General features: G+C 34.7%; 1 protein-coding gene across 1 annotated transcript in view; it reads right to left on the minus strand.

The window, feature by feature from the left end:
* TMPRSS15 (transmembrane serine protease 15) overlaps positions 1-17171 on the minus strand; it is a 51459-nt gene that overhangs the window by 19673 nt on the left and 14615 nt on the right. The window contains exons 9-16 of the mRNA XM_066206772.1: positions 15064-15172; positions 12245-12354; positions 11258-11395; positions 10033-10182; positions 7689-7791; positions 7085-7235; positions 5778-5919; positions 1249-1338 (exon numbers count right to left, since the gene is read on the minus strand). Of these exons, the coding sequence (XP_066062869.1) occupies positions 1249-1338; positions 5778-5919; positions 7085-7235; positions 7689-7791; positions 10033-10182; positions 11258-11395; positions 12245-12354; positions 15064-15172 (993 nt within the window). The remainder of the gene's footprint in view (positions 1-1248; positions 1339-5777; positions 5920-7084; positions 7236-7688; positions 7792-10032; positions 10183-11257; positions 11396-12244; positions 12355-15063; positions 15173-17171) is intronic.

A 17171-nucleotide genomic window follows, 5' to 3' on the forward strand; every position in this document is an offset into this window, starting at 1 on the left:
AAAATAGTAACACACACACAGACGCACAAATAACCTTTTCAGTAGTTACAGTCACTGTGCCATTTTCAAGTTGAAGTGTTTTGGGGGAGAAAAAAAATCTCCTAATTTGTTGATAATCATCCAAGAAACTAAGAAGCTTAAATCTTGTATTTAAAAGCTGTCAAGATCCAAAATTCTATAGTTTCTTAAAACATTTTTGAAAACTAATTTTAGGGTTCTATGGCATATACACATGTTTTTAATCATTCATGTCAGCTGTGATTTTCCCCAAAGTAGTAAAGCTCATTCTTTTCTGACTGTGACAATATGACAAAAAGTCTTGTCACTTAAGTCTCATTTGATAGTAAGATAATTTTTATAATCAGTCACAGAAGCCTGTCTTTCAAGTTAGAATAGCTCTTTGCTTCTGTTTAGCCTATACTTTCTCATATTTAGTCTCAGTGTGGATACTATGGAAATCTTGTAAAGACAGTAAAAAATTATTATTTTTTTTTTCATGGAGCAAAAAGTATTTTCTCACTAGCAGGAACCTCATTTGGGAGCTTGTGGAATGAATCCTGGAAATGTGAGCCATATCTCAAGCAGAATAGAAACATAAAATGACAATTCTTATGATTACCATCCCAGCATAATTCCCCAGGACTGAAGGAATGAATAGTTAAAATTTCATTAAGAAGCAATGCTAAAGCTCGCTTCCTTGCTTTATCCATCAACAAGACACAGTGGACCACCATGAAGTATTCACTTTTGCTGGCTCTCATTTAATCTAAATCAAGTAATGTCAGTAGAATAACAATGTCTTCTCACTAGTATGTTCAAAAATATTCAATAAAGAGAGGTTTTTTTACATAATTCATGCACATATTCTTTGCCTCTAGAAAACTTGAGCTATTTAATAGCAGAAGTGATGATATTACCCTGGCAAATAGACCAGGTTATGGTAAAGTGGAGGCGTTCATCACCTTATGTGCTCCTGCATCTGCATAAAGACATTTGACATAATAGGCAGGATGGAATTGGCCTGTCTGGGCCCTTTCCATTGGATTCTGGTTCTCTTCATCCCTTTTTAATCAGCTGTTTCCTTAGCTTCCTCTCAGTACCATATAGAATGCAACTAAAAGATCCCACTGTATCTACCTTAGATATTTTTGTTTTGTTTCGTTGGACAGCATCTGAGTCGGAAAGCAGATTTAGTATCTCTATTTTTATATGGTTAAAGTTCTGAAGATTTGGAAAAGAATGACTTACATAAAGCTAGGTTAGGGTAATTGTTTGGAAAGTTTGCAGAGCTGAATGTACTGTTTGGCTCCCAGAGTTCAAATGGCCCTCCACAGTCAGCTGAAAAAGAAAACATTTCAAGAACACAATTAACCTGCTGTCTTCATCTTTAATGAAACCTGTGATAAGAATGATAGTCTGTAAAAGCAATTTTCATGATTATTGATCTGCATGCTATACCCATGACAGAAGTATGAAGACAAGAATGTGATATAGTCATCTGTCTCATTTACTAGCACAATACTAAAAAAGCTAGGAAATGCTGAGGATAAGAGAGGCCCCCAAATATAACCAATTCATACACTCTGCTTTTATGCCTTTCTTATTATGTGATCAATCTTAGAATCACAGAATCATTAAGGCTGGAAAAGACCTCTGAGATCATTGAGTCCAGCCTTTGTTCAATAGGACCTTGTCAACTTTGCCAACGAGACTGTACACTGAGTGCCACGTCCGGCTCTTTCCTGAATGCCTCCAGGGACAGGAACTCCACCACCTCCCTGGGTATCTAATCCCTTCCAGTGCCTGATCACCCTTTCTGTGGAGAAATTATTCTTGCAGCATCAGCAGAGATACTCAAATCTAAAGCTCTTTTTGTCATTGAGCAAGTAAACTTTCAGCAAAAAACAAAAAATCCCTTATACTGTTACTTTGTTTTCTTCAGGATCCCAAAACCTTTTACAGGTAAACTTTGTCAGTGGTTAAAACATTCATTTGCTTTTTCCTTAAAACAGCTGTTCTAGTAGGAAATAGCTTTGTCATAAAAATGTATATGTCCTTACAGGTAAAAATTAATAAAATATCTCTTAAAGCAAATATTTTTGATATGTGTACACACATATACGTGCACTCACAACATGGACACGGCTAACTGTACTTTATATATTCAATATTCTGTGTCAATATATGATTTTTATGGTGCTTTAAGCCCCAAATATGTCAGTTCAAAAACTTTACTTAATATTGAGAAATATTATTTTTTTTTCATTTTAGCCATCAGAATAACTGAATGAATAATGAGAATAAACTTTGATGTTTTCCCACTTTTGTTGCTCACAATTGCTTCATTCAAAAATGAAGAATAATGCTCCTCCACTTGCTTCAGGAAATAGTAGTTAAACCCAAACAGCTTTACTTTCTTTATTTTGGTATTTTTTGAAGTTTTACTCCTTGACTTTTTTTTTTTTTTAAATTCTCAGACTTTGATTAAATTTTAATGCTCTCCTCCCCACCCCTTACAGCTCAGATTTGCATTCCATGATGTCTGACAGCATCTCACGCTCTGGTCCCCTTGGTTGGGGACTGCATAATCTTCAAGTCCTACGAAGTCTGGCCATTGAATCCCACTGGGAGAAAGCTCAAAAAAAAAAAAAAACCCAAACAAAAAACCCACAAAAAAACAAAACAAAACAAAAAAAAAAACAACCAAAAACCCCCCAAACCAAAAACAAACAAACAAACAATCCAAAAAGCCAAAACAAACAAAAAAATCAAGCCACAAGCAGACAAACAAACAAAAAACACCGAAAATAAACCCCCCCAAACCAAGAAAAAATTTGAACTTTCTCACAACAGCTATTTTCTAGAACTTTGTATTTCACTGAATCTCTCCTGGCAAGAAAAGCTGAGCTCTCAGAAAGGAAAAGGAATTGTTAATAATCTCATCTGAACTAATAAGTATATTGTGTTTCAGCCATATGGCTCACAAGGAGGATTATTTTCTATAAATACTTCGAACAACAGACAAAGATTGCATTTTTTTTTAATGGAATATTACTGCATGTGACATCTGATCTGGTGTTCACTACATGTAAGGCACATTTGTAGTGATTTTGTTCTAACATGGAAAAATGAGAGAAGAAATTGAATTTACTCATGTCTTGAAATAATGTTTTAAAAATTTCCAGTGATGTTTAAACATTAATCCTTATGGAGTTATTTATACAGTTTTTACTCATTAGAGAACCAAATAGTAATCACTACCAACAATCTTGATTGAGCAGAACAGATGATTTTCTCAACAGTTTAGAAATTATATATGACCTGTGTCTCTGTGCTTTGGCCAAAATTTCAAAGCAAAATGTTTATATTGGCATATATGTCTTAAGTGTGGAACGTACACTGTCTTTTCCACACCCTTGATTGTGTTAAAAGACAATTATAAATTAACACAAAGATGAAAGCAATCTTTGTTTTAGATGAAAGTGTAAGGTGACAGTCTTGTGCAAAAGACAAAAGCAAATCCGGCTTTCCCGTGCCACCATCAAAAATATCTTTTTTTATGTTTCAAGGGGCTTTTGTGGCACTGTGAATGATGCCAGCGACTTGTACTGAAGCTCTAATTCTAGTAAAAGAAATTGACTCAGCTCAAATTCTTTTATGTCTTGTTTATGGATGTGACATTTGTGCTGAAATCATCAGTGTTAGTAAGCTTGTACACATTCATCAAAGTAATTTCATCCTTCCTTGAAGATGATTGCTAACATTTGCTTTCTTTTCATCGGGTTACAGATAACATATGGAATGTCCCAACAAAATTAAGAAAACAAGTTATTTTTTCCCCCAGAAACAGCTTAAGACTGTCCTTTTATATCATGGATCTCTTTCATAAGGAGTTATAAAACATATTACTGTCGTGGGTTTTGTGAAGAGCATATTATTCTATTCCGTCTGGGTGGAGCAGAATTGCTTATCTTTGCCCAAATGGGTCAGTGTCGCTTATCAGATGGTGGAGTGCTACTTATCTCTCTTCATTGTTTCACTACTTCCACGGGAATGTCTTCTGCTAATGGACCATTAAGAGCTCATCAATGACATTAAACATTACAGTGCACTGTTGTATGCTGCTCCACCCAGGGAGGAGGAGCCAAAGCATCTTAACCTAGATAAAAAGGAGCCACAGTCCCACTAGGTATCCAGTTTTTCCACCAGATCCCTGGAGGAAGACCGGACCCATCTCACCATTACTGGACCCTTTTTCTTCAACGGGACCATCTCTACTCCAACAGAACCACATCTGCCACTCCAGGAGGGCTTACTTTGGACTGCTTCCAACACCCTGACCAACAGGGTGTCTGGTTGTATTTCTGACTCTGTCAGGGTTTTATAGGATTTCTTGTTTGTTTCTTTGTTTGCTTATTCTTCTGTACTACAACATCTGTATTTTTATATCCGTAGTAAAGAACTGCTATACCTATTCCCAAAATCTTTGCCTGACAGCCTTTTAATTGCAAATTTATGATAATTTGGAAAAGGAGGGGAGGGGCTTACATTTTAAGGGAGACTCCAACCCTCCCTGGCAGATACCTGTCTATCTAAACCAAGACAATTACCATGTCTCTTTTTTGAATACTAAAATTTTATGACTGGTAGGGATCTATAGTTTGATATTCCTTTGAATATCAAACTATATTCTGAAATTCCTTGCTTTTCAGAAACACTCAGCTACTATTTACTACAGGGCTATTCTACCAGTAATCATTATACTGGTTCTAACTACTGAGGTGTGTTAAACCACAGCACCTGAAGATTGGCAGGAGGGGGCAGGCATCAGCATCTCTCTACAAAATTCTTTTAATAAAAAGAGCTATTGAATTCCAAAACTCATTTTGAGAAACTAGGACTGAAATTACTACTGTTAATAAAATTTAATTTTGCTGACACACGCACTTTGTTGAACTTTACCTCCCCATGTCTCATGATGGAGCTCTTAAAGTGCATTTTACTCTTACATTTAGACTTTTTTTTCCCTGTCTTGATGGAGTAGATTTGGAAGTGACAGATTTGAAAGAATAATAATATTAGTATATAGTGTTTCAACATGAATACAATGCAAACAGTCCAACTATAATTTTAATTTTAGATCATTTTTATTTACTATATGTTGTCAAGAGAGAAACTAGCTGTGCTTTGAAAGGCTCAGTAAATCTAATATGAGGCAGCCCTGGAACATCCTCAGTGTTTGTTTTAATGATTTGAAGCCATGTCTGAATAAGCTTTTTCTAGAAATTTTTTTTCCAAAATTTCATCAACTTTCAGAATAAATGACAAAGGAAGCCCCATCAGATATTTTAATGATTTTTCCAGAAGCTCTATTTATATTTGTATTGAGTTTTGTTTGGAATGTACTTGTACTTGTTTAACATCATGTACAATCTTTCTTTTCTCTTTCATATAAGTTACCTAGATTTACAAGGGTGGTTACAGGTATTTCCTCTGTTTTTTGCTGTGAGATTTTCCTGCTGGTCTCCGTGAAACTGGAATGTTTTGAGGAAGCTGAAAGCTCTGTACTTTCCCCTAAAATACTCTGCAGGTGGAAGAGTCTGGATCAAGCTGTACAACCTGTCTGGAGAGGCATGGAACTCGATCTTGGTGTGTTATACCAAAGATAACTTTATAATGTTGACAAGAGGTTTTTATAAAACTGACTCTGAAAATTCTGACCCACTCAAACACAAATACAGTAATAAGAAATCAACAGTGATTTAGTGTTTACTTACTAGGAACTAAAGGCGTGGTAGGAACAGTTGGCCTCACAGTTGGCTCCACATAATTGTTTTCATCACATTTTCCCTTCATCAGGCCAATGTCGTCCATGGCAATATCACTGGCACCACGCCTTTTAAAGGCATCAAAAATAACCTGAATTCAGGAAAAAAAACCAGAATTTTATAATTTAATGAACCATTTTCATCTTCCTACTCTGCATTTTTCTGTCTTTTCTTGAATGTTCTTATTTCCACCGTAATCTACACTGGTGCTGCACTCAGGGGAAGGCATCAGGGATGAGACAGAATTCCTCACAAAACAAAACAGCACTATATGAACTTATGGATCATTCTAAGGAATGTAGTATCTTCTTCATTCAAATGATGAACACGATTTAAAAATGTTTAATACCTTTATACATGTAATTTTATAAACAATTCTGCACTGCTCATCAGCCTAAACTTCTGAACTAGTGGCTCAAAAAACTAAAATTAATCTCATTTGTTCTTTAGTGTTCTTTGATATCCACATATTTAAAGTAATCCTGCAAACAAGGAATTAGTGCCAGTGAAATACAGTCAGGTATAGCAATTTTCTTGACATCATTTGTGGTTACATGTTTCCTGGAAGTCTGATGCAGCCAGGTCACAGATGCATTTATTTCCTTGGATGTTAAATGTGTCTTTCTAGCAGGGCTTTCCAGAAATCAATCAAAACTACTGTAGCAGGGCAAACCATCCCAAATAGCAACAAAAATAAATTGTTTTCAAAAGAGAGGTGCTGAAATAATTGTCTGGAATAAATCTCCTCCTTTTGTTTGCAGATAAATCAGTTGTTAATCATGTGGTGTCAAAACCAGTTCCATCCGCAACATAGTTTCAGTGGATTAATCTGTAAGTAATAAGTGAAAACTCTGATTCACAATCTGAAGCAATTTAAATTTAGATCTTCTCATGGCTAAATGCTTCACATTGCCCTCACTACTGAGATTTTATATTCCACAGCAGATTTTGATAGGATTTGAACACTTGTTTTGTGGAAAGCACTCATGATAACATTCATTTTTCCTTGACAATGATCAGGCTTTCTGTTTTCTGAAATATTAATACTTTAAATTCAAGAGTATGAAAAGGGGCTGTGAGATTCCAAATGGGGATTCCAAACTTCCACATGCTAATATTTATTTGATGGCATGAATTGTTAAATGATACTAAGAATTATCTTCGGAACAGTGGAATTTTGGGTTCATTTCACAGAAAACTGATATCAGTTTAGCTAAAATAAATGAGAAAAGAAAAAAAAAACCAGCTTAACAAACCTTAAAATCAGATGTTTCATTTAAAGTTATTTGTCCATAATTCCAGTTGTTTCCATAGTTTCCTTCTTTCTCGAAAATGATCTTTTCCTGACCACGCTCATCACTTATGCTAACACTTAAACGGTAAACATTTTCTGCATACATGAAATACCTAGAGGAGGAAAAGCATTTTGGTATCATTAGAACAAAGTTGAATTCCTTGGAAAAATGTCACTCTTTTTATTTTATAATGTTGTATGAAATTAGGATTAATTTGAAATGAGAGTGAAAATAATATTAATTGCATGTTGAAATTACACCTGGGATTGTAGAGGTCTAGTTAAGCTTCATGACAAAGCACATTTCAGGGATTCTTTATACCATTTTTGTATAGAAATGAATATTGGATGCAGGGTGAAAAAGAAAATACATTATAGCTAACTGCAGAAGTCAAAGCTATGAAGGAGCTGAACTTCAGGCCCGGCGCTGAGACTGATTGTGGAAATCCAAACAGAACCAGGCTGACACTGCTGGCACATTGAGTAGGTACAATATTTTAAATGAAAGCCAGCTCTTTGCGTATATTGTTAAACAAAATACAGGTTTAGGAATTATGTAGCAATACCAAAAGCTTAGACAATAGGTATCTGAAGAGACCAAAGGCAAACTCAGAATCCGCACTCGCTCTTCTATGAATCCAATTCCGATGGGTGTTGAAATATAAAATCCTGCAAGATAATCATCACACTTTAGCCAGGACAGAACGACATCCTTTTTTAATGTTTTACTTATTGAATTAGAGTTTTTACATTTACAATAACATCAGGAACAGATAGTGTTGCGTGATTTGGAAGATTCCTAACAGAGTAAATGTGAATGATTATCCCAAGATATGTTCATCAGTCAATGATATATTAAATTGAGCTTTTCAGTTTCTTGGATACTCCTCAGAACTAGATAATCAATGGGAAACTAGTCCTTTTCAAGTCAGTGGGAATCCTGCCTTATATTCAGTGAAGGCAGCAATTCTCCTGGGTTTATAAAAAATGTCTTCCTGTTTGATATTGCTCGTGATTTTGCAGAAGAATTTCCCCACGTTTTCATACTTTGTATCCACATGACAATGGGAGATAGGGATTGTGTGTTGAGAGGGTGACAGAATGACCATGTGACTGTTTTATAGCAAGGTGAGACATTATAAACAAACAAACCCCTCCTTTATTTTTGAAATTGAGTTTGTAGCTTTTTCTGAGATAATTTGTTGCAGAAGAGAATTTGGACCTCTTGTTGCCATATGAGGCCAGGCCACAGAAGAACTGGCATTTTTCATAAGAAACGCAAACTTAGGCAGCTTTAAAATTAAATTCTTGCTTTATTTAAATCACGGGTGTAATCTCATAATTTGTTTAATCTATCTAATACATATGTATACAAATATTATATTAATAACATTTTAAAATTAATAGAATTATATGAATTAAATTTTATATATTGTATTCTGTTATTCATACTTCCAGATTATCTTTTTTTTTTTCATGTGGGTGGTTAAAATTTCTGAAAACTAATCTGAAATCCAAACCAGGCTTTTAAGTTCCTCTATTGACTTAGAGAGCATGCACTAAAAACCACATGATGTCTAATTTAAAGAATAAAGTTATTAATATAGTCAAAGGGATGGTCCTCTGTCTTTGTTTCATCAATTCTCTGAGCATTCAGATTCAATTTTTGAATGTGTATTAAGGTATTTACTTTTCAAGAGCAGAAAAAAGCAAGAAAAAGAGTTTCACTGAATGTAATAGCTTGTTATTAATAATGCAATTTACTCAAAATAGAGGTCATAGAAATTTAAATATACAACACAATGGAAACATTACACATAGGAACATTACATATGGCATCTTAGACTTGGCATGAGAAAACGGAGAGCACCTAAAATAGATAAACATTTTCGAGAGAGAAATCATTGCCAAGTGTTTTATTAAACAAATTTTACAGTCTTTCATTTGATTTACATTCTAGGAGCCAAGTTGGAAGACAAAACAGTGTTATGAAGATTGTTTAGAAAATGTGCATTTACTCAAAGAGAGATGAATAATTTCTATCTGATAAAGTGCAGAATATTATTTTTCTTTTCCCAGAATTCTTTCAGAATAATTTGCAATTTTTTCACTTATTTGTCACAGAATATTTATGTAAATCTTGCATAAAATACATATAACCATTGCAAAATCCAGTTTATATTTCATCTGGTTTTAGCTGGACTGACAAATCAGCTGAGAAAGTGATTATTTAGCTTTATTGTTGAAGGAGAAAAAAACTTACAGAGTCTAATTCATGATACAGTCAAAATCTGATTCCAATATTGTCTCTTTAAATAAATTCCACTTTTGATATGACCACTCTTCAAATTAAGTTATTTAACTCTAACAGTTACTGGAGTGTTTGTGTGTTTGGCACAGTTGGTGTGTTTACTGTGCAGTAACTGGGAGGACAGATGCCTCCTATAAACTGCAGGCCAACTTTATTTAAGTCAAACTATTTTGTGACAACCATGAGGATGTCAAAAGTAGAGAGGGATGAAACAGAAGTGATTTGCCTAATAATGCAATTAAGCTTTTTTCCGCTCAAGTTAAACATACAGATTTTTGACCTATAACATTTTTGACCAATAAAAATTCCTTTCTCAGATAAGGCATTTTGGTGTAATAATAGCTTTGAAATTTTTAGTACCTCACACTTAAGTAATTTTACTTATTCTTTTATTTCTTTTTTCTTTTAGTTTTGGAAATTTCCACAAGATGGCAATCAGTAGCATAAAACATTTTGTTTGGTACTCCTGACATTTTTATGGCAGAATATATCCCAGTAATACGATATCCTAGTAATACCACTATGAAGAATCCATAATGCAGTGATATAAGCTAAATCAAGATTTTCCTTTAATCTTCAAGCCACTTTTTTGATCTTACCTGACAAGTTGCCAAATGTGTGATCAAATTCAGGACCACTCATGAAGGGAAAGGTAGGACCCTGAACTCTGTCCCATTCTGAATCATCATCTAAATCTTGTATCCAGAAACAAAAGCCGTCTTCAAAAGTGCAATTGATTTTCTCATAATCTGTGAATAAGAACTGCTAGTAAATAAAAGATGACAGAATGATAAGCTTTTTCTCAGAATTATACAGAAAGGAGTGATGAACAATGTAAATTTTTAAATATACTTGTAAACCAGCCCACACTGACTTAATTTCCTCTTTATGCAATGCAACAAAATTACTCAAGTAAATGTGTTGTTTGTATTTGTTAATAAAAGACTATTTCTGAAGGGTAGCCCTACATACTCTTGCACTCATTCACCAATCTTCCTTTCTGATCCTTCTTTTTCCTCTTTTCTTTGCCAAGGCCTGGATTACTCCAGCAGAAAGAGCTCACCATTAGAGCAGAGTGCTGTGCTCTGTGCCCCTGGGTTGCCCCTTTCTTTCTTCTCATTTTCTCCTTTGCTCACACGGTTTTGCTGCAGCATCCTCATCCCTTTTGTTCTCATGATATTTCAATGTCTGTCCATGGTGCCTTGAAATGCAGGTCAGGCAGGGCTTCCACATGACAAGAACTTGCTGGATGCTTCCTGCAGCATATCACATCCCAGCCACATTCCCTGTTCACCTGCTGCTCCAAATTTAGCAGCTAAAGAAGCCTTCACTTATCCAATTACCAAAGCATGAGTCATATTACTGCATTTTTTTGTCACTGTAAATTTACCTCATGCAGACTTCCTAAGGCCTGTTCACTGAGGCAGGTGTTTTCCTGAATGTTATTTCTAAATGTTGTTCTGAATGGTTTTTTAAATAAAGATATTGTGGTCAATGATTTCATAGTATTGATTAGTGAACAAACTGGCTGATAGGAATATCATGGAGGTGCAGACACAGTTTTATTTACACAGATGAGTTTTGTCAGATATCACCCTGCTGCTAGATACAGGCCTGTAAACCTGTGAATGGCCTTACAGAAATAATTTATTTGATCTTTAAAATAGTATGAAATTTTTCAAAGTGGATCTAGTTGCTGGACAGAGGCCAGAAAATGCTGCTTCCTTTTCCACCTCCATTTTCTCAAACTGAAAATGTAGATTAACCAAAATTTTGGGATAAAAAAGAAACAAAAAACCAAACCCACACACAGAGAACACTTACTGTTTAGTTCACTAGCATTAAATGCAGTGTATGTTGCATTAAAGCCATTATAATTCTCTGAATAATCAGACACAAACTGTGCTGTAGCCTCATGAGAAAAAATGTAAATTGTTTCAAGATTGGTCCCTGACAGAGAAGCTGAAAACAAACAAAAAAAAACATACAGTCAGAGAGAAAATAATCACATGCACATTAAAATTTCCAGCTTTGTCACAAAACCACAAAGGAATGGTTTTCCTGTTGTACTGTGATTCTGCAACAATGGCTTCAAACCCTTGAAGCATTTAGCTGTTTGGTTGACATATATTCTGCATATTCTATCTCTCATATCCACCAAAATGGATATCGGTTAGTCTTTTACCATTCCTCATTCCCATTCTCTGCCTATTTCCAAAAAAAAAAAGATAAATGATAGTATATCTTTCTGACTTATCTTCCTATAGTCTATCTTCTGAATGTGTTTTCCACCTCTGATGGAATTCAACCGTATAGACTGAGTCTTGTGAAAAATGAGTACAGTCCCAGTTTTTAGAGTAGAATATAGAGACAGAGATAAGGTATGATCAGTATTTCAAGATCTGAGGAAAGAAATTCCATACTCGTAAAGATTTTCAGGAAGTTTCATAACACACAGTTCAGTTTAGATGCTTTCATTTTATGTTATTGTGTGTTATATTACAGGAACTCCTGACAATGTATTTCCATTAACACATGGACCCCACAAGACCATGAGGCTGATGAAGCTGTCAAGAACTTTCAAATAAGGTCTTGAAGTACAAGTAGATATTTCATAATGTTTAAGGATTTTACATGGTCAAATTAAAGGGCAGACAGGTATATTGAGATTGTCTAACAGGTTAGCTTTACACAGATCCAGCCTTCCTCTTAAACATACATTTTTTTGCAACTTTTGAAACCTCAAAATGCTTACTTTACCACTTAGATTTTATTAATGGAAAAGTATTATTAGCTGAAAAATAAACTTACCTCTTAAAACCTTGTTTTGTCCTAATCCTTCAAAAATACTTAATATGTCCGTGTATGGTTGTGTTTCAAAAGTAGTGAAGTTCAGTTTAATGGACAACCCTTGAGGAACTCTAAGGCAACAAGAGAAACGTAAACTCAAAACTGAAGTCATTGACTGCTTGAATGATAAGTTCAGAAGCAACATGAAATTAAATCAATCAAGATTATGAATCAAGTTGATTTATTTTTCTAACTTTCAGCTTGTAAAATTCCAAAGTAATTTGGCATAAACCTTTCATAACAGTATGCGTGCACCCTTATGCATGGGAGTTAAGTATGTTCTAAAAACTGAATGTTCTAAACTCTAGAATGTGATAATCAGTTCTAGAAACATTTTTTTTTTGGATGGTTTGGGCTGGGTTTTGTTGTCTTCTGCATCTCATTGAATTGCAATCAATTTTTCATACATGTTACTGTTAGATGTCTCACTGCTCAGGTAGACTTCCCAAAGCCAGAGGAATAGTATCAAGATACCAATAAAAACAGCAAGATATCAAAATCTCTCTCCTGAAAGTCCAAAACACTGTCTTTTATGAGCAAAATGGGATTTGCATGCAGACTTGATGATCTCAAACCCACTCTTTGGGAAATTGTTATAAATCCAAACCATCACACTCAAAGTTTCATGACAGACGTCACTTGAAGTAAAGTGTAAAAATTCTTGGCCTTATTTTGCTACAGTTATGCTCTATGAGTAATCTATATTTATTTTGCTCTCCCATTTTTTTTCCACTAGACACATATGGTAGTCCAAATTCTAAAGTAGTACTACCACCACTATCAGCTTAGCTATCACTATGTAGGTTTTTTCAGAATTAAGAGACTCAGTGAAAATAGGCTTTCAACAGCAATCTGCTGGTGCTTATCAGTAATGATTAGTAGAGATGTGTGAAGTAAATACTTAGATATTTTGCCTTTTAAACTTTTGTTGTTGTTGTTGTTGTTGTTGTTTTATACTTCTCCAGCAGGAAGAAACAGCCTTAGTTAGAGAAGAGTAAAACGTGTAGTTGAAAAGTTCAGGAAACTAAACTTTCAGGGAAATATGGAGCTTATTGCTCTTTTAGAAGGAGAGGAGATTGCATCTTCATTTTGAGTTAAATGGCATGAAAATGTGAAAGCTCTTCCTAAAGGTAATGGGGAAATATTTCTAGACAAAGGCAGGCACAAGAAAAATCCAATCTTGGATGTATTATAGGTTGCCTTTTAAGATATTTTTGTAGGGATAATAAAAAACGTAGGTTACTGGAAAACCCAGAAGGTTCCCTTATGGAAGCAACTCTGTTTGAAAGAAAGACAAAATCTGAGTGTCACTTTGAATTTTTTAGGCCTTTACTCTCAGTGTTGCCAGATTTTTTTAAAGCAAGTAAGTGGAAAATAAATTGAGATGGTTGTTTTTGTCATTTTTCAGTCTGTAATTACACATATCTGCAGAACCTCTACCATATTATTTTCAACTGCTCATGATTCTTTCCTAAAGGAAGTTTTTATTAGCTACATACATATGGATATCTACCTAATACAATGCTTCTTGCAGCTATAGCAGCACTTGGAGCAACATTGACAGTTTAGAAGGAAGGAGGGCACTTGAGCAATGTTTATTTACTGAGCTCAAATTCTGCACTGCCATGAAATGAGGAACAAGGCTGGCATATTCTGAAGGAGAAAAAAAAAAAAATCTTGTTCTTTTCCTGGGACACACCTGCATTTTAAAGCATTACTGGTGTTGCCAGTAATTGCTGGTGAACTGTACCACTGAAGATGAGAAGGAAAAATGTACTAAACAGAAGGAAAACTGGGATTTCAAGGTGAAGATGAAAGTTCTGTACAAAATTAAAGTCTATCACTTTCAAAGGAACCTTTGGAATGAGAAGTCCAAACCTTTTCCAATTTTAAAGGCAATTTCTTAATCTCCTTTGTAATCTTCTGCCAAATTAATACTTCTCAGAATCAAAGAACAGCTGTTATTACAAAACCATAATAAGAATTACTGCCTTTCAAAGCAGTAACTTCTGAATTGGCAGTCATAGGAGGGATTTTTAGGACTGTCTAACTTGTGATCATCTAATGTTTTTAGATATGTACTTTTGGATGAGATTTATCATATAGTGTGGCTATCTTTTTTCTCCCTGGCCTAAGAACTACACCTAGAGAGTTAAAATCAAACAATTGTCCCTGTCTATAGATATATAGCCTTGGTTTAAAAAAAAAAAATCACTTGTGTCTAAGGCTTACAAGGCGCATTAGGTGCACAAAAGGTGCTATTATATAAAATGCTAACTATAGAATTCTAAAACATATTCCTAAATTACTTAGGTACACAGGTACTCTTAACTCACAGATGAAACCTTTACACCTAAGTGACAAGGGAATTCTTGAAAACTCTTTCTCTTAACTAAGAGTTACCTCATACAAAGCCATTGCTGGAAGACTACTATTTAATGTAATCCTTTGAAAACAAAAATCTTGCAATTATTTTAAGTTATGTGATTTATTTTGAATTTACACTAATGTTTCTCTTGATCTATATAGCACATAAGATTTCTCAAAATTGTACCCAAGACCTTTTGTAAATGAAAAAAGATATGGAGATAGTTATGGAGTTTATGCATGAAGATTTTTAAAGAAAAGTTACATAAATATGAAGGAGAAAATGTTATGACATATTTTCTGTGCTGGAGTATTTGGGAATAAAAGCAAATGACATAAGACCATGGTGCAGGAAACAAGATTACCTCATAATCAAAAAATGTTAGGTACAAAACTATTGGAAAATGGCTTACACTATTATCCATTGGCAAACAATGTCTTCATTATATGGCTTTGGATAATTCATAGAGTGAAAAAACCCAGAGGAACCAGTCAACATGAATTTTCCATCACAAATGGCAGCTGTAAAGATATAATGAAGAACGTTTGTCAGAATGACATTTGAAAAACATAATCAGAGCCAAAATGTGGATGACCCTGGATATTGGTTTACATGGATTACCTTGGAACTGCTTTGTAAGCAACAATAGGAAGACAACGTAAAATACATTATCAATTTATTCCCATTTCTGAGTCTCATCACTGTTTGATCTCAAAGTACTATATGAGAAGAAAAGCAGTACAGAAAATTAACTTTTAAATTAGACACAATCCAACTACTCCAGACTAGTCTATTCCAATCCAAATAATTCAAAACCAGCTACTGGATTTAGCTAATCCAATTATTACTTTCATTTTACTCTATACTTTTATAAGGAAACAGGATCTTGCCTTACCAGTTCTTATCTAAAACTACTTTAAATCAGAAAACTGTGTTTGTACTAGCACAGGCTGTTTGATATCCCATGAATGAAAGCAAAAGGCGATATGGTTGACTATTGTTATCTGTACTTTTATGAGCTTCCTAGTTCCTCGCCTTATATATTACTGAGTACTCAAAGAGATAAGTGGATCTCCCAAGTTTCCTGCCAGATATTGAATTCATTCTGCTGAGGAAAATGTCATTTATCATCATCTATTTTTTCCAAAGGCTTTTATTAGTTTTGTTTCCTTGGTGTTAGTATTCCATTCTATAATAATTCTTCACTTAAAAAAAAAAAAAAAAAAAAAAGGAAAAAAATTTTTTTATCCTCAGCAAGATTGGAAATGGTAATTCATGTAGAGTTTTTTTTTGGTTCAGCAGCACTGAAGAACTGCTGAAGGTTTTGCTGCATCTCTTCAACATCATGTTAGGAATCTGTCTAATGATGTTTTCTCTTCTATTGTTCAAAAGTGTCATAGAGCTTTCACAAAAGGATAAAATCAGTACCACATATGATTATCTGGAGAGGTAAGGACAAGTTCATCAATCTGAGGCAGATGATCAGAAATTATACAGAGTTTTTAATTAATTTCAGAAATGAAATCATACCTATAATGATGGTCCAAATTACAAATAACCAACCATATTGAAAATAAAATGTGAATTTTATTGAGCATAGTCCTCCTCTGGGAAACGATATATAAAAAAATAAATTGTGGCTCCTTGTGTGTTCTTTTTATAAGTGTAAAATTCTTTCTGCCTATCACTGTAGCAAACACAAAATAAAAATCAAGCTTTGTTTCAGGCAGCCGTACACCATAAATAAAGACTGTGGAGAATGAACTTTGCCAACATGCCTAATGCATGAGCTCAAATAGAAGCATATTCCCTTTTGCAATCTTTGAGAGGAAAACAGAGCACATAAGATTTTAAATACATAGAGAGAAAAGGTCCATGAATGATAGTTATTATTCTATGTTAGCATTAGAACTGAGTATTGGTATAGAAGCACTCTTAATATCCACTTTAATTCACATATTTCCTGTCCTTGCCAATGAAAAAAAAAAAATCAGTGTGAGAAGAAAGAAAGTACTCATCTTGTTATCAATGAAGATTACAAAAAAGTGGTACTGTTAACAAGTTTAACATAATGTGATATAAAAGGAATCTTATAGTATGGACAATAATAAAAAAAGATAAGCATACTGATCTAATAAAATTAATGACAAGTGCTTTCTCATTAATTTCTGTTGGAATCACAGGATGGGTCAGGTTGGAAGGGACCACAGTGGGTCGTCTGGTCCCACCTCCCTGCTCAAGCAGGGTTATCCCAGGGGACAGGGCACAGGATTGTGTCCAGATGGTTCTGGGCTCTCTCCAGTGAGGGAGACTCCACACCCTCTCTGGGTGATCTGTTCCAGTGTTTGGTCGCTGCACAGTGAAGAAGTTCTTCCTCATGTTCAGGTGGAACTTCCTGTGCATCCATTCCTGTCTCTTGTCCCATTGCTGGGCACCCCTGAGCAGAGCCTGGTCCATGCTCTGGCCCCTTCCTGCGGGCACTGACAGACATTGATGAGGTCCCCTCTCAGTTATCTCTTC

Source organism: Chamaea fasciata, unplaced genomic scaffold (assembly GCF_029207755.1).
Source record: "Chamaea fasciata isolate MVZ Bird 193981 ecotype frontalis unplaced genomic scaffold, bChaFas1.0.hap1 SCAF_2, whole genome shotgun sequence".
Classification (NCBI taxonomy): domain Eukaryota; kingdom Metazoa; phylum Chordata; class Aves; order Passeriformes; family Sylviidae; genus Chamaea; species Chamaea fasciata.